We start from the raw sequence: 24,102 nt of genomic DNA, 5'->3' as shown, positions 1-24,102 counted from the left end.
AGTGTTCATGACTATTATATTAATGTTAGTCATTAGTTTGAAATATTTTGCTGTTAGTGATTATTGATAGCATTTTCCCCAAATATGGAATTATATAGCCAATGGCTTTATTAATTTTCTAATGTTTACATAATGTTCATCTATTTCTTTAAGTAATAAGTAATAGTTAAAAATTAGAAAAAAAAAGGATGTTTGATTTTTAGGGGCTTAGACATCATATATTTCAACATGATTGTCTAGATGAAACTTAATTTTCTCCCATTACTACATTAAATATTTTAAGTTAATAGAGATCTATTCCCCTAGAGATTTTTCAGTTCTGCTGATCAGTCTTGATATAAATAGAACTCCTTTGCTTATAACTTAGATTTTTATAAATTCTTTATAATCTGCACACCCTTTGTATATAAAGAGTACTATTTAATATTTAAACATCTTAGAGTCTTTGGGAGAAAATATATACAGAACTGTGTACAAAAGTTACAATAAAAAACGAAAACATTTTTTGCTTATGAGATACTGTGTGTCATTTAAAATTGAGTTGAGGAGGCAAGATTATACCTGACCTCAAAATCCTGGATCAGAACTATCTACAAACTACATTTAGAAGCAGAATTACTAGTGCAGATGAAGGATGTTTATTTGCTAAATGTGCTTATCTATAGATATCTGAGCTACATATTACAGGATATAGCATTTCTGGAGCATACACTCTGTGCTTAGCAGTGTGTTCAGTACTTGATGTGTGTTACATGTGTTATCTCATTGTATTTCATTTAATCTTAGCAATAACCTTGGAATAACAATAGCATTTTTTTGAAGTAGGTTGATTCACGCTAGTAAAGTAATGCTCAAAATTCTCCAAGTCAAGCTTCAGCAATATGTGAACCGTGAACTTCCAGATGTTCAAGCTGATTTTAGAAAAGGCAGAGGAACCAGAGATCAAATTGCCAACATCTGCTGGATCATGGAAAAAGCAAGAAAGTTCCAGAAAAACATCTATTTCTGCTTTACTGACTATGCCAAAGCCTTTGACTGTGTGGATCACAATAAACTGTGGAAAATTCTGAAAGAGATGGGAATACCAGACCACCTGACCTGCCTCTTGAGAAACCTGTATGCAGGTCGGGAAGCAGCAGTTAGAACTGGACATGGAACAACAGATTGGTTCCAAATAGGAAAAGGAGTACGTCAAGGCTGCATATTGTCACCCTGCTTATTTAACTTATATGCAGAGTACATCATGAGAAACGCTGGTCTGGAAGAAGCACAGGCTAGAATTAAGATTGCTGGGAGAAATATCAATAACCTCAGATATGCAGATGACACCACCCTTATGGCAGAAAGTGAAGAACTAAAGAGTCTCTTGATGAAAGTGAAAGAGGAGAGTGAAAAAGTTGGCTTAAAGCTCAACATTCAGAAAACTAAGATCATGGCATCCGATCCCATCATTTCATGGGGAAACAGTGGCTGACTTTACTTTTCTGGACTCCAAAATCACTGCAGATGGTGATTGCAGCCATGAAATTAAAAGACGCCTACTCCTTGGAAGGAAAGTTATAACCAACCTAGATAGCATATTGAAAAGCAGAGACATTACTATGTCAACAAAGGTCTGTCTAGTCAAGGCTATGGTTTTTCCAGTGGTCATGTGTGGGTGTGAGAGTTGGACTATAAAGAAAGCTGAGCACTGAAGAATTGATGCTTTTGAACTGTGGTGTTGGAGAAGACTCTTGAGAGTCCCTTGGACTGCAAGGAGATCCAACCAGTCCATTCTAAAGGAGATCAGTCCTGGGTGTTCATTGGAAGGACTGATGTTGAAGCTGAAACTCCAGTATTTTGGCCACCTGATGCGAAGAGCTAACTCATTTGAAAAGACCCTGATGCTGGGAAAGATTGAGGGCCGGAGGAGAAGTAAATGACAGAGGATGAGATGGTTGGATGGCATCACCGACTCAATGGACATGAGTTTGAGTGAACTCTGGTAGTTGGTGATGGACAGGGAGGCCTGGCGTGCTGCAGTTCATGGGGTCACTAAGAGTCAGACACGGCTGAGTGACTGAACTGAGTCACAGTGTTTCAGGTATACAATATAAGTGAATCACTTTACTGTATGCCTGAAACACTGTAAGTCAACAATATTATATTTTACATATTCTTTTCCATTATAGGTTAATACAAGATAATGAGTATAGTTCCCTGCTATACAGTAGGCTCTTGTTTATCTATTTTATATACAGTAGCATGTATCTGTTAATCCCAAATTCCTAATTTATCCCCCTTTCCCCTTTGGTAACCTACAAATTTGTTTTCTGTGTCTGTGAGTCTACTTCTGTCTTGTAAATAAGTTCATTTGTGGGTTTTTTTTTTTTTTAGATTCCGCATGTGAGTGATAGCATATGATATTTGTCTTTCTCTGTGTGACTCAGTATATAATTTCTAAGTCTATCCTTGTTGCTGTAAATGGCAGTATTTCATTCTTTTTATGGCTGAGTAATATTCCATTGTATATATGTTCCACATCTTCTTTATCCATGGGAATCCATTCTCTTGATGGACACTTAGGTTGCTTCCATGTTTTGGCTAATATAAATAGTGCTGCTATAAACACTGGGGTGTATGTATCTTTTTGAATTAGAGTTTTTGTAAAATAATCTGTCCATCACAAATCTTTGAAAAAGTACTTAATGCTTAAATTTGGTTTCCATTAGTATTCTTCATTGTGTCTTTACTGATAATTGTGTTCAGCACTGCCATTAAGTAAACTTTCTTTTTTTTTCTCTGTTTTTTTTTTATTGGAGGCTAACTGTTTTACAATATTATATTGGTTGGTTTTGCCATACATTGACATGAATCAGCCCTGGGTGTACATGAGTTCCCCTTCCTGAACCCCCCTCCCACCTCCCTCCTCCCTTTATCCTCCCTCTGGGTCATCCCCGCACACCAGCCCCGAGCATCCTATAACATGCATTGACCCTGAACTGGTGATTCGTTTCACATATGACAACATACATGTTTCAGTGCCATTCTCCCAAATCATCCCACCCTCACCCTCTCCCACAGAGTCCCAAAAACTGTTCTATACATCTATGTCTCTTTTGCTGTCTCGTATACAGGGTTATCATTTGCATCTTTCTAAATTCCATATATATGCATTAGTATACTGTATTGGTGTTTTTCTTTCTGACTTACTTCACTCTGTATAATAGGCTCCAGTTTCATCCACCTCATTAGAACTAGTTCAAATGCATTCTTTCTAATGGCTGAATAATACTTCATTGTGTATATGTACCACAGCTTTCTTATCCATTCATCTGCAGATGGACATCTAGGTTGCTTCCATGTCCTGGCTGTTATAAACAGTGCTGCAATGAACACTGGAGTACATGTGTCTCTTTCAATTCTGGTTTCCTCGGTGTGTATGCCCAGGAGTGCGATTGCTGGATCATATGGCAGTTACTATTTCCAGTTTTTTGAGGAATCTCCACATTGTTCTCCATAGTGGCTGTATTAGTTTGCATTCCCACCAACAGTGTAAGAGGGTTCCCTTCTCTCCACACCCTCTCCAGCATTTATTGCATGTAGACTTTTGGATAGCAGCCATTCTGACTGGTGTGAAATGGTATCTCATTGTGGTTTTGATTTGCATTTCTCTGATTATGAGGGATGTTGAGCATTTTTTTCATGTGTTTGTTAGCCATCTGTATGTCTTCTTTGGAGAAATGTCTGTTTAGTTCTTTGGCCCATTTTTTGATTGGGTCATTTATTTTTCTGGAATTGAGCTGCAGGAGCTGCTTGTATATTTTTGAGATTAATCCTTTATCAGTTGCTTCATTTGCTATTATTTTCTCCCAGTCTGAAGGCTGTCTTTTCACCTTACTTATAGTTTCCTTTGCTGTGCAGAAGCTTTTGATTTTAATTAGGTCCCATTTGTTTATTTTTGCTTTTATTTCCAATATTCTGGGAGGTGGGTCTTGGAGGATCCTGCTTTGATTTATGTCGGAGAGTGTTTTGCCTACGTTCTCCTCTAGGAGTTTTATAGAATCTAGTCTTACATTTAGCTCTCTAATCCATTTTGAGTTTATTTTTGTGTATGGTGTTAGGAAGTGTTCTAGTTTCATTCTGTTACAAGTGGCTGACCAGTTTTCCCAGCACCACTTGTTAAAGAGACTGTCTTTTCTCCATTTTATATTCTTGCCTCCTTTGTCAAAGATAAGGTGTCCGTAGGTGTGTGGATTTATCTCTGGGCTTTCTATTTTGTTCCATTGATCTATATTTCTGTCTTTATGCCAGTACCATACTGTCTTGATGACTGTGGCTTTGTAGTAGAGCCTGAAGTCCGGCAGGTTGATTCCCCCAGTTCCATTCTTCTTCCTCAAGATTGCTTTGGCTATTTGAGGTTTTTTGTATTTCCATACAAATTGTGAGATTATTTGTTCTAGTTCTATGAGAAATATCGTTCGTAGCTTGATAGGCATTGCATTGAATGTATAAATTACTTTAGGTAGTATACTCATTTTTACAATATTTATTCTTCCAATCCACGAACACGGTATATTTCTCCATCTATTAGTGTCCTCTTTGATTACTTTCACTAGTGTTTTATAGTTTTCTATGTACAAGTCTTTTGTTTCCTTAGGTAGATATATTCCTAAGTATTTAATTCTTTTTGTTGCAACAGTGAATGGAAAAGTTTCCTTAATTTCTCTTTCTATTTTCTCATTATTAGTGTATAGGAATGCAAAGGATTTCTGTGTGTTGATTTTATATCCTGCAACTTTACTGTAATCATTGATTAGCTCTAGTTGTTTTCTGGTAGAGTCTTTAGGGTTTTCTGTGTAGAGGATCATATCATCAGCGAACAGTGAAAGTGTTACTTCTTCTTTTCCAATTTGTATTCCTTTTATGTCTTTTTCTGCTCTGAATGCTGTGGCCAAAACTTCCAGAACTATGTTGAATAGTAGTGGTGAGAGTGGGCACCCTTGTCTTGTTCCTGACTTTAGGGGAAATGCTTTCCGTTTTTCACCATTGAGGATAATGTTTGCTGTGGGTTTGTCATATATAGCTTTTATTATGTTGAGATATGTCCCTTCTATTCCCACTTTCTGGAGGGTTTTTAATCATAAATGGATGTTGAATTTTGTCGAAGGCTTTCTCTGCATCTATTGAGATAATCATATGATTTTTGTTTTTCAGTTTGTTAATGTGGTATATTACTTTGATTGATTTGCGGATATTGAAGATTCCTTGCATTCCTGGGATAAAGCCCACTTGGTCATGATGTATGATCTTCTTAATGTGTTGTTGGATTCTGATTGCTAGAATTTTGTTAAGGATTTTTGCATCTATGTTCATCAGTGATATTGGCCTGTAGTTTTCTTTTTTTGTGGGATCTTTACCAGGTTTTGGGATTAGTGTGATGGTAGCCTCATAGAACGAGTTTGGAAGTTTCCCTTCCTCCGCAATTTTCTGGAAGAGTTTGAGTAGAATAGGTGTTAGCTCTTCTCTAAATTTTTGGTAGAATTCAGCTGTGAAGCCATCTGGACCTGGGCTTTTGTTTGCTGGAAGATTTTTGATTACCACTTCTATTTCCATGCTTGTGATGAGTCTGTTCAGATTTTCTATTTCTTCCTGGTTCAGTTTTGGAAAATTCCACTTTTCTAGGAATTTGTCCATTTCTTCCAGGTTATTCATTTTATTGCCATATAATTGCTGATAGTATTCTCTAATTATCCTTTGTATTTCTGTGTTGTCGGTTGTGATCTCTCCATTTTCATTTCTAATTTTATTGATGTGGTTCTTCTCCCTTTGTTTCTTGATGAGTCTGGCTAGTGGTTTGTCAATTTTGTTTACCTTCTCAAAGAACCAGCTTTTGGCTTTGTTGATTTTTGCTATGGTCTCTTTTGTTTCTTTTGCATTTATCTCTGCCCTAATTTTTAAGATTTCTTTCCTTCTACTGACCCTGGGGTTCTTCATTTCTTCCTTTTCTAGTTTCTTTAGATGTAGAGTTAGGTTATTTAGTTGACTTTTTTCTTGTTTCTTGAGGTGTGCCTGTATTGCTATGAACTTCCCCCTTAGCACTGCTTTTACAGTGTCCCAGAGGTTTTGGGTTGTTGTGTTTTCATTTTCACTCATTTCTATGCATATTTTTAGTTCTCTTTTGATTTCTTCTATGATTTGTTCGTTATTCAGCAGCGTGTTGTTCAGCCTCCATATGTTGGCATTTTTCATAGTTTTTCTTCCGTAATTGAGATCTAATCTTACTGCACTGTGGTCAGAAAAGATGCTTGGAATGACTTCAATTTTTTTGAATTTACCAAGGCTAGATTTATGGCCCAGGATGTGATCTATCCTGGAAAAGGTTCCCGTGTGCGCTTGAGAAAAAGGTGAAATTCATTGTTTTGGGGTGAAATGTCCTATAGAGATCTATTAGGTCTAACTGGTCTATTGTATCATTTAAAGTTTGTGTTTCCTTGTTAATTTTCTGTTTAGTTGATCTATCCATAGATGTAAGTGGGGTATTAAAATCTCCTACTATTATTGCGTTGTTGTTAATTTCCCCATTCATACTTGTTAGTAATTATCTTACATATTGTGGTGCTCCTATGTTGGGTGCATAAATATTTATAATTGTTATATCTTCTTCTTGGATTGATCCTTTGATCATTATGTGGTTTCCTTCTTTGTCTCTTTTCACAGCCTTTGTTTTAAAGTCTATTTTATCTGATATGAGTACTGCTACTCCTGCTTTCTTTTGGTCTCTATTTGCGTGGAATATCTTTTTCCAGCCCTTCACTTTCAGTCTGTATGTGTCCCTGGTTTTGAGGTGGGTCTCTTGTAGACAACATATATGGGGTTCTTGTTTTTGTATCCATTCAGTCAGCCTTTGTCTTTTGGTTGGGGCATTCAACCCATTTACGTTTAAGGTAATTATTGACAAGTATGATCCCGTTGCCATTTTCTTTATTGTTTTGGGTTCGAGTTTATACACCCTTTCTGTGTTTCCTGTCTAGAGAAGATCCTTTAGCATTTGTTGGAGAGCTGGTTTGGTGATGCTGAATTCTCTCAGCTTTTGCTTGTGTGTAAAGCTTTTGATTTCTCCTTCATATTTGAATGAGATCCTGCTGGGTACAGTAATCTGGGCTTAGGTTATTTTCTTTCATCACTTTAAGTATGTCTTGCCATTCTCTCCTGGCCTGAAGAGTTTCTGTTGAAAGATCAGCTGTTATCCTTATGGGAATCCCCTTGTGTGTTATTTGCTGCTTTTCTCTTGCTGCTTTTAATATTTGTTCTTTGTGTTTGATCTTTGTTAATTTGATTAATATGTGTCTTGGATGCGACCCGTTGACTCACTGGAAAAGACTGTCATGCTGGGAAAGGTTGGGGGCGGGAGGAGAAGGGAACGACCGATTATGAGATGGCTGGATGGCATCACCGACTCTGTGGACATGAGTTTGAGTGAACTCCGGGAGTTCGTGATAGACAGGGAGGCCTGGCGTGCTGTAATTCATGGGGTCGTGGAGAGTCGGACACGACTGAGCAACTGAACTGAACTGAACTGGAGTATTTCGCCTTGGGTCTATCCTGTTGGGGACTCTCTGGGTTTCTTGGAGTTGGGTGATTATTTCTTTCCCCATTTTAGGGAAGTTTCGACTATTATCTCCTCAAGTATTCTCTCATGGTCTTTCTTTTTGTCTTCTTCTGGGACTCCTATGATTCGAATGTTGGAGCATTTAACATTGTCCCAGAGGTCTCTAATATTGTCCTCATTTCTTTTAATTCGTTTTTCTTTTTTCCTCTCTGTTTCATTTATTTCTTCAATTCTATCTTCTAGCTCGCTTATCCTGTCTTCTGCCTCTGTTATTCTACTGTTTGTTCCCTCCAGAGTGTTTCTGATCTCATCTATTGCATTATTCATTTTGTATTGACTCCTTTTTATTTCCTCTAAGTCCTTATTAAACCTTTCTTCCATCTTCTCAATCCTTTTCTCCAGGTTATTTATCTGTAACTCCATTTTGCTTTCAAGATTTTGAATCATTTTCCACCAAAATTCGAAATTCTTTATCAGGTAGATTCCCTATATCTTCCTCTTTGGTTTGTGTTGGTGGGCATTTACCTTGTTCCTTTACTTGCTGGGTATTTCTCTGCCTCTTCATCTTGCTTATATTGCTTTGCTTGGGGTGGCCTTTCCCAGTTCTGGCCGTTTGTGGAGTTCTCTTTATTATGTAGTTTCCTCGCTGTGTGTGGGGTTGGACAGGTGACTTGTCAAGGTTCCCTGGTTAGGGAAGCTTGTGTCGGTGTTCTGGTGGGTGCAGCTGGATTTGTTCTCTTTGGAGTGCAATGAAGTGTCCAGTAATGAGTTATGAGATGTCAGTGGGTTTGGAGTGACTTTGGGCAGCCTGTATATTGAAGCTCAGGGCTATTTTCCTGTGTTGCTGGAGAATTTGCGTGGTATGTCTTGCTCTGGAACTTGTTGACCCTTGGGTGGTGCTTGGTTTTAGTATAGGTATGGAGACGCTTGATGAGCTCCTATCGATTAATGTTCCCTGGAGTCAGGAGTTCTCTGGTGTTCTCAGGATTCAGGCTTAAGCCTCTTGCCTCTGGTTTTTGGTCTTATTCTTGGAGTAGTCTCTAGACTACTCTATCTGTCATTTCCAACGTGGTTCCCTCTGTTTTAGCTTCTGTTTGCTGGTCTCTTCAGTGTCTAATTTCCGCCCTGATACTAGGGGTCAGGTGGACACTTTTTAAGGCTCAGTTGTTCAGTCCTATTCTGGGAAGGGAGGAACGCTGCAGACAAATATCTCTGGCGTCTGTGGGGAGTGCCCGCAGCATCTCGGCCACACTGGGTTTGCCCCCGCTCACAGCGCGTGTGCTGTCCCAGTCTATACTGCACAGGCTCTAGGTTGCTCTGCTGGGAACTGTCCGAGGCTGTCGCTGGGTTGTATGCACTTCCCAGGTCTGAGCGGCTCAGGTTCAGGTCCTCAGGTATTCCACAAAGGCGCAGACTTGGTTGCGCCTGCATTTTGTGCCTTCCCCAGTCCAAGCAGCTCAGGTGACCAAGTGTTTGGCGAGCACAGTTGCTGTGACTTATCACCTCCCCAGTCCCTGCCACTCGGTTTTCTGGGTGTACAACCGGCGCACCTTCTCAGGCGGATATCTACCAGCTGGAGCCCAAGAAGTCTTGATTAGCAACGAAGCCTGCCTGAAGTTTGGTATCGGATGCCTTTCTGGGGCCGCAGTTGCCCCCTCCGGCTCTGGCTGCCCTCCCTGCCTGTCTTGGCTGGGGATGGGGGATGGGCTGACTGCAGTGGGCTCGCTCTGCTCAGCGCTTTGTTCTGTGAGCGGGGCTGGCGGAGTCTTAGGTTAGAGCTTTCCGCCTTTTCGTGGGGGAAGCTATCCCAGTCTGGTTTGCTATCCCCAGTTCTCTCAGATTGTTCTCGCGGCATTCAAGCCCAGTACTCTCTCTAAGCAGTTCAGCCGGCTCCTCCCTGCCCAGCCGCCGCTTGCTAATGGCAGATGCAGGCGTCTGGGCTGCTTCTCCGCTGGGAGTTACCGTTTGGCGGGTAATCTGTGGGTTTTAATTATTTCTTTCTTTTTCCTCCTGGTTATGTGGCCCTCTGAGGTTCCAAGGCTCACCACAGACTCGCCAGTGAGAGTGTTTCCTGGTGTTTGGAAGCTTCTCTCTTTTTAAAGCCTCCCTTCCCAGGACGGAGCTCCATCCTTACCTCTTTTGTCTCTCTTTTTATCTTTTATGTTTTTTCCTACCTCCTTTCGAAGACAATGGGCTGCTTTTCTGGGTGTGTGATGTCCTCTGCCAGCATTCAGAAGTTGTTTTGTGGACTTTACTCCACGTTCAAATGTTCTTTTGATGAATTTGTGGGGGAGAGAGTGGTCTCGCCGTCCTATTCCTCTGCCATCTTGTTCCTTCTCCATCTTTCATTTTTTATTTATGATAAAATTATTAAACTGCTTAAGTTTTTCATGTATTTTTTAACATCAAGCAGATTTGAGTTTTCATTCAACTCATTAGAAATGATAGAAGAAGGTGATGGCTCTGCTACACTTGAATGTGAGGGAACAATGATAGGGAATAGTATTCAAGGTAGTTAAAATAGCTCTAAAATGATTTTTCAAAACTACCTGTTGTCAGAAATGCTTTAAACCCACCATCAGGATGGGTTGGATGACTCATGGGAGGACTTAACAGAACTTAGTCTATAGTAGTGCTCATGATTGAGAGTCATTACAGTGAAAGAATGCAAAGCAGAATCAGCATGGGGCCAAGTCGAGAAGAAAGGAGGCTCAAGTTCCCAAACCTCCCCGTGAGGTCACCCATGATGTGTGGATGCCTGTGGCAAGGAGTTACAAGACATGCACAGTGTTCTCTACCAGAGAAGCTGTTTAGAAACTAAGTACCCGAGACGGGTTTCGTTGGGGCACATCACATAGGCATGCTCTGCCTCATTGGTACCCAGTCTCCAACTTGCAAAGGACAGCAGGTGTTTATCATAAACCACACTGTTGATACAGTGTAGGTGCAGTGAGCACTCTATCTTTTAGAGAAACTTTTATATGACTGTAGGGAACTGTTTACCAGCCAAGTTCCCAAAAGCCAGTCAAAGGGCAGCCTTGCAGCAGCCTTCCTAAGGATAGGTAGCGTCAGCCTGCTCTGTTAGGCTATGCAGGGTTCAAGAGGCACTGGGGAAATTAGGTAATCTTAGTCATTTACAGTAATATGGTGGGTATGATTGCAGCTGAAACTTCAGCCTAACAGTATAACTAAGAGTATTTATTTTGTTTCAGGTATTCAAGGAACTGAGTTTCTCTGCATAGAATTATTTAGTAAGTGGTAGAAGGAAATGGCAACCCACTCCAGTGTTCTTGCCTGGAGAATCCCAGGGATGGGGGAGCCTGGTGGGCTGCCATCTATGGGGTCGCACAGAGTCGGACACGACTGAAGCGACTTAGCAGCAGCAGCAGCAGAAGCTCAGTTTCTGTTGAAAAGCCAGTAGGATGTATTATTGTTATTGTCATTGTTACCATTTTTTATTATACTTCATTTGGGAGAAACTGTTTATGGTATTACATCATTCCAGAAGGGCCTACTTTATAATTTGGACTACCTAGAATTATTTTTTAAACGATGATATACAAGTATAAATAACAAATGACTGGGATAATAAAAGCCATGTCATCTTCTGTATCAAACTGGAACCAGCGTAAATAAGACCTCCTGCTAAGCAAATAGCTCTGATTGAGAGAGGACAGTGGCAGACTTGTTTCTTGCTTGCTTGTATGCATCATGAACACTGAACACTGGATGCTGTGCTAGGCTGCACATATTGTCTCCTGTTCTCCACTGTGTAACACAATGTCTGGCGTGTATTGTAGTAGGTGCTTAAGTATTTACTGAATGACTGAGCGAGTGTGTGAGTGAAACGAGTGACCGGTGAGATGTCAGGGAAACTTAGTCCATGAGATACCAGAAGAATGTGGCAAAGAAAAAGCTGCATCTGCCATTTCATATGGATTATCAGGGATTCTCCAATAGTTAATTGTTGTATTCTACATGGCCCTTCTGGGATGTTGAGATAGAGGAAGTTAGCTTCTTATTTTAAAAAATTGGCCGTGTAACTTTTTCAGTGCCTAATTTCTCGGGTTTGGGCTTCCCTGGTCGCTCAGTGGTAGAGAATTAGCCTGCCCATGCAGAAGAGGTGGTTTGACCTCTGGGTCAGGAAGATCTCCTGGAGAAGGAAATGGTAACCCACTTCAGTTCTCTTGTGAGATGATCCCATAGACAGAGGAGTCTGGCGGGCCACAGTCCACAGCATTGCAAAAGAGTCAGACATGGCTTAGCAACTAAAGAACAAAAACAACAATTTCTCCGAGTAGACCTTTTAAAGGGAATTTGCAAAGACTGAACAAATGCAACCCAATTGTTTTCCTTTCCTTTTCTTTTTTCTGTTTTAAAGAGAGTCAGCCCCTTGTCATGGTGTTAGAGTTTTCTTTAAAATATCAACTAATCAATACTTTTGTTTTCCTTAGAGATTTAATAGGCTGAGAAAAGGACAAATCACTAAGTTAGATTACTACCACTTTACCAAAAATGTCTCCTCCTTCTCTCTCCAGCAATGCCCAGGAGCCTTCTCAGCAGTCTGCCCCATCAGCAGGTGCAGCTTGGAGCTCCCCCGAGAGGCCGGGAAGCCCAGGCTCGGCCAGACCAGGGGTGGCCGGACTCACCACTGCTGCCGCTTTCAAGCCTGTGGGGTCCAGTGGGATCAAGTCACCAAGTTGGCAACGGCCCAGCCAAGCAGGTACTTCGCCAAAGAAATCTCTTGCTTTTTTGCATTTAAGTGTAACTATGAAAATGTGTTCTGGGATATATTTCAGCTAGAGTTCACTGCTGAAACTCTTCTCAATCTTCTGAGATTTATAAAAGACTGGGAAGAGTAGTTGCAGTTATTCTTTCCTCTGAAGTGTCTGATTAACATTCTGTGTGTGTGTGACACAGTTGCCACTTGCTATTTATAATTATAGAATTGAGAGCATTTCCTGGTTTTCCAGATTACCCATGAAGCATGGGTCAAACTGTAAATTTGGGGTCTTATTAACAAACTATGTTGTTTGAAGGTTAGCCTTGGACATACAACATCCTTGTTTTGATCATATACACAGAATAACAGTGACAGATGGATTTTCTGCCGTCAGTTATTGAAGAAAGAGTCTTTTACTTCCTGTCGTTGGGCTCCGTCTAGAAACTTGACTTTACATTCACATCTATAGATAAATAGCTTTAAATAAAGTCACTTAACCTGGACCCTCAGTTTTCTGATCTGCAAAATGGAAGACTAAATACTTCTCCCAACGTGAGTGCAGGTTGTGGTTATAGGATGAAAGTACCACTTTAAGATGGGACTACAATTAAATGTTGCTGATTCCACCCTCACTCTTCCTCTCTTCGCACTCTTTATGCTCTCCAAGATGATATGTCATCAAGATTCCCTCTACTACCCAGCCACTGATAATTTACTTCCTATCACGCTTCCCTGCCTGCAGTGCCGGAGACCCTGGTTCGATTCCTGGGTCGGGAAGATCCACTGGAGAAGGGACAGGCTACCCACTCCAGTATTCTTGAGCTTCCCTTGTGGCTCAGTAGGTAAAGAGTCCACCTGCAATGCAGGAGATCTGGGATTGATCCCTGGGTTGGGAAGATTCCCTGGAGAAGGGAAAGGCTACCCACTCCAGCATTCTGGCCTAGAGAATCACATGGACTGTATAGTCCTTGGGGTCGCAAAGAGTTAGACTTGACAAAGTGACTCTCACTTCACTTCTCACCCTCAACCTTGTTGACCTCCACGTGGCACCTCCAACGCTGTGTGTCTGAGAATACCCTACCTATCTCTGGGGATGATAACCAGGCACCAGAGCTAGAGTGACAGCTTGAGACTCCATTCCCGTGCTCTCACAGTAACTAACACCTGATGAGTCCATCTCTTAGCATTTCTCAGACTTCTTTTCTCCTCTTTGTGGTCACAGCCACTGCCTTGGTTCAGGCCCTGGTCTTTGCAGACAGCGCCTAACTAACGTCCCCATCTCCTTCTCACCATGTAAGTCTGTCCTCCTTACTGCAAGTGATATTTCCAAAACTCACTTGCCGATGTTACTCTCCTGCTGCAAATGCTGGACTGTTCCCCCTTCCTTCACTGCTCATTAAGACCTTTTCCCTCTGACCTCTATTGACTTTTCAGTCTCATCTCCTGCTGCTCACACTTTGTAATTGCTCTGGTTTTACTAAAACTTCTTCAGTTACCTTGTCATGTTAATTTGCTTTTGAAAGTTCAGGCTTCTCTGCAAAGAAGACACTTTTTTAACTTATCCCTTGTATATTTCTAGTCTTCCTTCATCAGTTTTGGGATGGGTATTAATTGAATATACAAGGGACTTCTTTGAAAAATATGATAACTTTATAACTTTTTATATAAAAATAGGTCATTTATTATTTTTTAGTTGATAAGAGTAGAAAGAATGAATTTTTAGTTAATTAGGAATCAATCTTTGTTTTGTATTTTCCATAGCATTTAAATATATTAATGCTAACTTCATTTATTGTAAGTAAATTATGTTTAAGAAATTATTATTTATATAGTTAAAATTTATTTCATAGTGTCATTTGCATATTTTTGAATTACCATTGCTAATTTTTAAAGCTAAAAGCATTGTGTGGAAGAAAGAGGAAAGGCCATTACACATGACCTAGACTATTTTGTTTGCTTGTTTATTATTATTATCTTAATTAAAAAAACTTTTTCTTTAATTCGACTTAGCTGCCCAGCAGGTAGGATCTTAGTTCCCCAACCAGGGATCAAACCTTTGCCCCCTGCAGTGGAAGTGCAGGGTCCTAACCACTTGACCGCCAAGAGGTCCCCTGATTGAGACTATTTTAAACAAAAGACTATTTTATTTCTTTTGAAAACTTAAAAGATTTAGAATAATATCATTAGCAAGACCAGTTTTCTTAGAAAAAATGCTGACACCTCAGCCCTACACATTTTTAACTATTTCCACTTATTTAGAACTTATCTATGACAATGAAGAATTGCTGTAATTATATTATGTATGATTATATACAAAAAGTAATTTTCCCAAAAAATTTGGAGGTATAGTAATTGGAAGCAAACAGGGGAATCTTTCCTAAAAGAGGAAAAGACTAAATTTCACAGGTAGAACTGAAAGGAAGGTACAGAGTATATGTACTGTGAAGGACAGGAAGTTATGTGTACCGCTTTTGGAAATTCAGAAACTATGGGCAAAATACTACTCATCCTGTTAGAATAAAAAGAAAATTTCCAATTGATGTCAAACTCTTGGAGGATACACTACAGCAAAATTACCACAAGAGGGCGATAGAATCCTTTTTTCTCTCATTCTAATATACAGGCAAATAAATATAATCATGATTCACATGGTTAGTATTTAAAATATTAACCCTTTTACAGAAGGTGTAATGAATTTAATCTGAGCAAAACTATAACAGGATATAAAACTGTATGTTATATAATATAAAGCATTATTGTTAAAAGAAGGTATGTTTTACCATTGTGAAGTGTTAGTTGAATTACATCTTGATGCTTAAATCAGAAAATATTTGCAGAGCTCCTGCTGTTTATCTTGCTCTAGGTACTATACTGGCACTTAGTGAGTTTATGTTATGTTAAAGTTACTTATTTTATGTTACTTTGTAAAAATTGTAAAATAAATATTCCTAGCCACTCAAGTTCTTTTATTCTACTCTAACAGTATACCGTATTTCAAAACAAAATAAAACAGTACCTCAGAATCTACTTTTAATCTCTAATAAATAGTTTCAAGGACTTCCTTATGCAAATGTTTCCCATTTGTTCTTTTGACTTAGAAGGTTTTAACTGTCTCATTTGACTGTGTGGATCATGACAAACTGGAAAGTTCTTAGAGAGATGGGAATACCAGACCCCTCTTACCTGTCTCCTGAGAAACCTGTATGCAGGTCAAGAAGCAACAGTTAGAACCCTGTATGGAACAACTGATTGGTTCAATATCAAGAAAGGAGTACAACAGGGCTGTCTGCTGTCACCCTGTTTGTTTAACCTGTATGCTGGCACATCATGAGAAGTGCTGGGCTGGATAAGTTACAAGGCGAAATCAAGATAGGTGGAAGAAACATCAACAGCCCCAGATATGCAGATGATAGATACCACTCTACTCTTGTTGAGGGTGAAGGAGGAGAGTGAAAGAGCCGGCTTAAAACTAATATTAAAACAACTAAGATCATGGCATCTGGCCCCATTCGGTTCGGTTCGGTTCAGTCGCTCAGTCGTGTCCGACTCTCTGCGACCCCATGAATCACAGCACGCCAGGCCTCCCTGTCTATCACCAACTCCCGGCGTTCACTCAAACTCAAGTCCTTAGAGTCGGTGATGCCATCCAGCCATCTCATTCTCTGTCATCCCCTTCTCCTCCTGCCCCCAACCTTTCCCAGCATCAGAGTCTTTTCCAGTGAGTCAACTCGTCGCATGAGGTGGCCAAAGTATTGCAGTTTCAGCTTTAGCATCAGACCTATTACTGCATGGTAAATAGAAGGGGAAAAGGAGGAAGTAGAGATCTCCTCTTCTTGGGCTCTAAAATTACTGCAAACGGTGACTGCAGCCATGAAATCAGAAGACAGTTGCTTCTTGGCAGGAAAGTGGTGACAAGCCTAGACAGTGTGTTGAAAAGCAGAGACATTACTCTGCCAACTAAGGTCCATATGGTCAAGGCTATGGTCTTCCCATTGGTATCATTACGGTTGTGAGGGCTGGACTTTAAAAAGGCAGAACACCAAAGAATCAATGCCTTTGAACTGTGGTGCTGGAGAAGACTCCTGAAAGTCTCTTGGACAGCAAGAAGATCAAGCCAATCTTAAGGGAGATCAACACTAAGTATTCACTGGAAGGACTGATGCTGAAGCTCCAGTATTTTGGTCATCTGATGCAAACAGCTGACTCATTGGAAAAGTCCCTGATGCTGGAAAAGATTGAGGGTAGAAGGAGAAGAGGGCATCAGAGGATGGGACAGCTGGACGGCATTACCGATTCAGTGAACGTGAACTTGGACAAATTCTGGGAAATGGTGAGGGACAGGGAGGCCTGGCGTGCTGCAGTCCATGGGGTCGCAAAGAGTCGGACACGACTAGGTAATTGAACAACAAAAGTTGTTGCATGGTGTGTTCTTAATGTTCTTCACAACTGACCTGTGAAAAGCACAGTTTCCACCAAAGGTTGCAAAAGCTTCAGAGGCAAGTCACTGCACTCCTTTGGACTCAGATAAAACATTAGCAGGTGGCATTGCTTCTCTCACACTGAGAACTTCAGGTGTCTTTTTCTTGATAGTTCACAGCTGTACTCTAGTGTGGGTTAAGAAAAGAGGAAAAAAAGATTTTTTATCCCCCTACCCTCCCACCATCACCAAAGAGTTCCTATCACCAGTGATGTCATTTTAAAATAATTCCTACAATGGGGTAGGAAGGATGGGATCAGAATCACTAAAATGCAGTCTGTGGTCCATTTAGTTGATAATGAAATAGTTTAATGGATCATAGCCTGTATTTTCATTAAAAAATGAAATAGAATAGAAAATTTGATAATATTTTACTGTACGAAGTATTTTAACATATTGTGGGTAGGTATCATGTTATGAAAATGTGGTTTTAGTTTACATATGTATGTATGTATGTGTATTGTATGTGCATAATTATGTACAAAGATGTATTTTGGATCAGCAGATAAAGTGTCCAACAGGAAAAGTATATTTCTTATTTTTTATAATTAAGAAAAAGTTTGAAAGTCACTTATTTAAAGAAGTATTTTAGTCATGAGTTTTGGTGAAATGATAACCAAAAAGAAGAAAAAAGATTGCATTGAAAGGGTAATTGAAATTTTAAGCCTTAGTAGTATATTTTGAACCTGTCATGGGTTTCTATAATACTACCTCCATTAACATTCTGACTTTAATTCTTAGATCATTTCACTTGTGGTATAATATAGCCTGTGTTATCCAGAAGTCTTTCAAGAAGACAGTAAAGCATTAAGTGTTAGTCGCTCAGTCATGTCTGACCCTTTGCGACCCCATATACTGTAGCCTGCCAGGTTCCTCTGTTTATGGAATTCTCCAGGCAAGAATACTGGAGTGGATTCCCTTCTCCAGGGGATCTTCCCAGCCCAGGAATCGAACCTGGATCTTCTTCATTGTAGGCAGATTCTTTACCATCTGAGCCACCAAGGAAGTCCATAAGGTGTTGTTCACTGAGTCATGTTTAACTATTTTTGACCCCATGGACTGTAACCCACCAGGCTCTTCTGTCCAGTTGATAAATAGGAACTAGGTGTGCATGTTACAGCATTATGGTTTAGACTGGGTCCTCTTCGTTTTCTCAGGCATGTTCTTTAACATACATCACCATACATACACAGGCTTGCCAGTGACTGACAAAGAAATATTTTAGGATGTAAAATGTTAAAGAGTTTATAGTCTACATGAAAGTATCAAGATACAAAAGAAAGGTGAACCCATGGTTGAGTGTTTATGTAAGCTAGCAATACTGCTACCTACTTGCCCTGTACGTTGGTATACTTCCAGAATTCAGATGCAGTAGTCCCTTTAGAAATGTTTACTGATCTGTAAAAATACATAAAAGGTGAGATTCTTGATATTTTTAAGAATTGAAGATTTGTACTTTTTACACTGATATTTTAATACATACATATATTTGTATGTCTAATCGGTATTTTAATGCTCCAAACCTTCATATTGTATATGAATAAGTGGTTAGATACATATTCTTAAAACCTTCATAAATGTAATGGTGGAAGTTTAAAAATAGGTTACTATGTTTGTGTAGGTGCCCTAATTTGCTGTGTAATATTTTTTCTAGATTCTGTTTAGGTTATAAATACCAGATTGCGTGCTGAGTCGCTCAGTTGTGTCTGACTCCTTGCAACCCTGTGGACTGTAGCCCACCAGGCTCCTTTGTCTATGGGATTTTCCAGGCAAGAATACTGGAGTGGGTTGCCATTTACTCCTCCAGGGAATAGATACCAGATTAGGTAAATTTAATTCATTTGATGCAAGTGTGTGTGTGTGTATAAAATCTTACTGTCTTACCAAATATAGTCAGATATTTTTTCGCAAATCCAGTCTTAGTTATGAAGGACTAAATGTGTGATGCACATCAGTTTTCTAACTTCAATTATTTGCAAAATGAGAATGACCAGTTCCTTAGAATATAAGCAGTGCTTTCTTTGATCAGGCCATTGTTCATCACTGTTTATTGACGGGAGGGTCCTGAAGCATAGGAGTTCCTGCCCTCTGCTGTAGGAATTTCACAAGACCAGACATCTGCCCCAGGTAGAGAATTCTGGGGCTTTGGTTTCTTTTTCTATTAAAAGAAGAGTCTAAAAAGGTCCCCTGTAGCATTGTTCGGAAGTTCAAATGATATATATGGAAGTGTTTGGTACATAGAGGGCCCTCAAGAAAGGGTAAGTTTTAGCCTTTTATTCCTTTTACTGATAGTATTTAAAACTTACACTGTTAGCATCTAGTAAAACACTTCTCCTCATGTGACTTCCTTGCTTAAAAATGTTTTGGGAGCTCTGCCACCCACTGAATGCTTGGCTTCTTAACAGGGCTTACAGTCCTCTCACACCTCGTGCCAGCCTCGCCTCCAGCCACAGTATGTAATATTGTTCCTTATGGCCCCTCCAGTCCCGTCACACTCAAGTTCATGAGTTCATCCTGTTCCTTGGGCACACACCTCAGTGCTTTGTACAAGAGGCTCTTTTTATTTGAAACGCTTCCCTACCCTTTTACCCCTGAAAAACTTTTCTTCACTCTTTAAGACCAGGTGTCATCTCCTTTGTGAACCTTTGTTGAACCCTGGAAATAGCTGCCTATTCTTTCTCTTGTGTTCTACAAAATTTTGATTATGGCTTTGTTATACATTCATCATGTTTATTTTGATTATTTACATATGTGTATTTTATCATCATTTTTAGATCCCCTAAAGGACAGGGATCAGGTCTTACTAATCTTTGTTTTACAGCACAAAACCAGTAGCTGGCATTCACCATTTCTAGGCCTTCAGTAAATGTCAGTGAGTGATGACTGGGGGACAGGTTAGTTTGTCTTATTTTAGACATCTTCCTATGATGTGAGGGATTCTCCAGACATTGTTCTTCCCTCCTAGTGTGTGTTAGTCGTTCAGTCATGTCTACTCTTTGCAATCCTATGGACTGTAGCCTGCCAGGCTCCTCTGTCCATGGGATTCTCTAGGCAAGAATACTGGAGTGGATTGCCATTTCCTTCTCCACAGGATCTTCCTGACCCAGGGATCAACTCAGGTCTTCTGCATCTCAGGCAGATTCTTTACCGCCTGAGCCACCAGGGAACCTATTCTTTCCCCTACCAGACTTGAAATTCCCACAGTAGTCCTTGAACAAAGGTGGGCATGCTGTCTGCCATAGGCTGCCAGTAAACACTGTACATTTCCATAAAGGAGAAGGTGCTCCATTGTCCTTGTAGCTTTAGACTTCCAGAAGGCTTCAAAGTTTTGAACATAAACAATACTGTAATTAGTACTCTGTTGTTATTTTCTAGTGATTAAAAATGTGTAAGAGATCTATAGCCATATATTAGGAGTTTTTACTCAAAAAATTTAGAAATTTATGGCATAAAGGGTACCAAGCATTGGAGTGCAGAGGAAATATTAGGGGTATTCACCCACCATGTCACTGTGAATAAATTAACCTCGATGCAAAATACCAGTAACAGAAATCAGTTTAAAGAAAAAGAAAGAAAAACAAGATCCAAAGAGTAAAATCCGATTATAAGATCCAGGTCAGAAGATTTGGAGGTCTAGCTTGATGTAACGGAGAAGGCAATGGCAAGCCACTCCAGTACTCTTGCCTAGAAAATCCCATGGATGGAGGAGCCTGGTAGGCTGCAGTCCATGGGATCGCTAACGGTCGGACACGACTGAGCGACTTCACTTTCACTTTTCACTTTCACACATTGGAGAAGGAAATGGCAACCCACTCCAGTGTTCTTGCCTAGAGAATCCCAGGGACGGGGGAGCCTGGTGGGCTTCTGTCTAAGGGGTCACACAGAGTTGGACACGACTGAAGTGACTCAGCAGCAGCAGCAGCAGCTTGATGTAAAGGGGAGAAAGAGACCAATAAAGTTCCAGTGACACAGTCCTAAGGTGAAGTATACATTTGTTTATACTGGAGTCATATTTTATGCAAGAACACAGTGTTCATGTTTGTGCCTAAAGTAAGATCATATGAGTCAATGCCCCTTGAATATTTTTAAGAAGAGGCCGAGTTGGAGAGGGAACAACATATGCAAAAGCTCTCAGAGAACTTAGCTTCTTGGCAGAAGGACAAGTAGCTCAGTACTTCTAGGACAGTACAGTGACCGGGAAGAAAGTTGGATGGGTTAGTGGGGTGGCCAGTCAGAAAGGGCTTTGAAAGTAAAAGAGTGCAGATTGATGCCACAAGAAAGCTATTACTAGATTTGTAAGTTGGAAAATGACTAATCAGATTTGCATTATTAAGAGATCATGATAGTGTTAATGTGTTTAAAAGATTATTATGACCTCAATGTAGAGATTAAGACTGGAATCTTAGAGACTATTGAGAGGTTGTTGAGGTAATCCAGTGTAGGGGTGGTGATATGAATATCACTCTGAGCATTGGCAGTATAAACCCAGAGAAGTCCAACAGCAAGAGAATGTAGAGTACTTACATGTAAACCTGCCTGGGAGGTAAGTTCTAACCATTGCTCCCATAAGAAGCTTTATTCTTTATAGAATATTCACATATCCTCAGTTATAACCCTGGTAGAGAATTGTACTCAGCTTGAAGAGACTATGCTTCGTTCTAAGTCAGACTACAGCACAAAAATTTGGGTGAATGTGTCTTTATGTTACGTGTGTATTTACAAAATATAAATCTGAATGGATTACATGTTGTATTGTACTTGAGAAATAAGTTAGAATTAACTTTCATAATATAGCTAGTCTATTTTTGCAGCATTTCCTCACGTGAGTGCATTGACTTCCCCTAAATCAGCATTTTCTAAACATTGAGTATTTTTTTATTATTTATAGTTGCAAATGTGAGATTGGTGACTTGGGCGTGATCCTCACGGCATGGCTTACCTTTGTAGGAAGCACTTGTACTACATGTTGTCAGGGAAATAAACATAAACTAGAAAAGGGGTTTCTTCCAAGATAGCCCTTTTTCTTCTTTTTAGAAGAAAAATTCTATAGAGCCCCATTGATCAAAAATTAAATACTCATGGTATTATTTGTATGTAGTTCAGAAAGCTTTAACTCCATAAATAGGCTTTTCAATTATTTTTCATACAGGTTTTTTCCTTCTTTCACACTTTTAAAATGTGTTGATCTTGAGAACATTTGTAATAAGACTTCAATATATTAACATTTTGATGTTTTTAATAAATAAATTATAATTGATTACTTAAAAAATCATTGAAATATACAGTCTTGGCTAATACTCTAATTACCATTTTCTATAGAAGGCAATGTGACCTTATTTCATACGGCCATTGAAAATTAAAAACTTTGCTATGTTTTCTTTCACAGTGGTTTGTGTTGTCTGGCTGTGCTGAAAATTTTCCTTTTTCTGTTTTCAGTAGTTGTTTGTATGCCATTTTAGAATAATGCCCCATTCGTGCTTTAATTAAACACAACTCCCTGTTTATTCTTCTGTTCCGTGACATTGGCAAGGAATTATTGGATTTCTTTTTTTTTTTTTAATGATTAAATGTGTCCAGTGGAGACAGACATTCTAGAGGAAAGTTAAGGTGTTTAGTGACTATTATGATGAAGTACTCAATACACTGGGCTTCCTTGGTGGCTCAGTGGTAAAGAATCCATCTACCAAGCAGGAGATGCTGGCTCAATCCCTGGGTTGGGAAGATCCCCTGGAGAAGGAAATGGCAACCAACTCCAGGATTCTTGCCTGGAAAATCCCATGGACAGAGGAGCCTGGCAGGCTCCAGTCCACAGAGTCATACACAACTGAAGTGACTTAGCACAAAGCACATTAGACATTCTTAACCTTTGATGTTCTATATTGAACAAATGTCTTCCTGTGTTCTGCTTATAACATCATTCCCTTTGTATGTACCAAGTACAGTTTTCTCCTGCCCAAAAGTAGAGGTTCTTGTGAAACCTTTTGTCAAGTCAAAATCGTGTAAAGTGAAAAGTTTGCATTTTTTGGATAAAGTGAAAGTTGGATTTCTGTTGGGTTAGTGAAAATGGGTACCAGTGCAGGTCTTCCATAAAAGTAAAGTGGTGTTAAAACAAACTTTCTAAAAGCTGGAGATAGCTGTAATATGTATATAGACTTTTTACTAGTGAGTTGCTTTTTTCTTTATGAAGCAATTTTAATATATGTAGTAAAGGCAAGGCTTATAATTGACAGTGAGACGTAAAAATTGGTGGTTCTTTTTAAAAATGTAGATTATGTTTTGAAGAAATACAGTGAAAGTAAGCTATAAATTGAAAAGTTGGGATCATTAAAATATCTTTTAGTGACACAGTAAATTTCCTTTAGTCAAATGAAGAAGGGAAAGAGACACAAACTTGCTTTCAAAATGAATATTTAGTTAATTTTAGTTTCTGTCACATTCTGGGGGGTGATGGGGAGTACTCATTGTCCCCATCGGCCATTTGGAACTCAAGAGTATAGTTGGTAGACTTAAAGGGAGCAACGTCCTCTTTCAGTAGTAAAATGGTGGGTATCACTGATTAATATGAATAGTAATAATTATGTGTGTTGGAGAAGACTCTTGAGAGTCCCTTGGACTGCAAGGAGATCCAACCAGTCCATTCTAAAGGAGATCAATCCTGGATGTTCATTGGAGGGACTGATGCTAAGGCTGAAACTGCAATACTTTGGCCACCTCATGCGGTGAGCTGACTCACTGGAAAAAACTCTGATGCTGGGAAAGGTTGGGGGCAGGAGGAGAAGGGGACGACGGAGAATGAGATGGCTGGATGGCATCACCGACTCTGTGGACATGAGTTTGAGTGAACTCTGGGAGTTGGTGATGGACAGGGAGGCCTGGCGTGCTGTGATTCATGGGGTCGCGGAGAATCGGACACGACTGAGCGACTGAACTGAACTGAACTGAATAATTATGTTTTTATAATACTTTCTTTCAGCTTTAAAAGTATCTTTTTATTCAGGACTATAGTAAGAGAATGTCATTAAATTTTTAGTGGGCCGTTATTTTCCCGGTGAGGTGACAGAGTCAGAGAAATGTCGAAAGAATTGTTCAGAGTCCTGTAGTGATTTGAACCCAGTTATTTTGATTAAATAATGCAATTCTCTGTATCACAAGATAACATCAGTGACTATATTTAGGGAGAACTAACTCTCTCAGGGATAGTCTAGAAAGGATTCTTGTCTTGCATTGGGTGGATAAAGTAGGTAACTAGCAGTTACTAAGATCTGTTCCAAGTAACATTTTCATTGCCTCTCCACTTCATTTCAAAAAATT

The 24,102-nt window shown here is 39.6% G+C and overlaps 1 protein-coding gene across 5 annotated transcripts in view; it reads left to right on the top strand.

Moving 5' to 3' along the window:
* PDLIM5 (PDZ and LIM domain 5) overlaps window positions 1–24,102 on the top strand; it is a 251,372-nt gene that overhangs the window by 182,371 nt on the left and 44,899 nt on the right. For all 5 annotated transcript variants that reach the window (XM_088836227.1, XM_055434166.2, XM_055434167.2 and 2 more), the window contains one exon: window positions 12,130–12,314. In XM_088836227.1, the coding sequence (XP_088692353.1) occupies window positions 12,130–12,314 (185 nt within the window). The remainder of the gene's footprint in view (window positions 1–12,129; window positions 12,315–24,102) is intronic.

This window comes from Moschus berezovskii, chromosome 5 (assembly GCF_049115385.1).
Source record: "Moschus berezovskii isolate FMDL1 chromosome 5, NW_MosBer_1.0, whole genome shotgun sequence".
Classification (NCBI taxonomy): domain Eukaryota; kingdom Metazoa; phylum Chordata; class Mammalia; order Artiodactyla; family Moschidae; genus Moschus; species Moschus berezovskii.
This window is presented reverse-complemented; position numbering and strand designations above follow the sequence as displayed.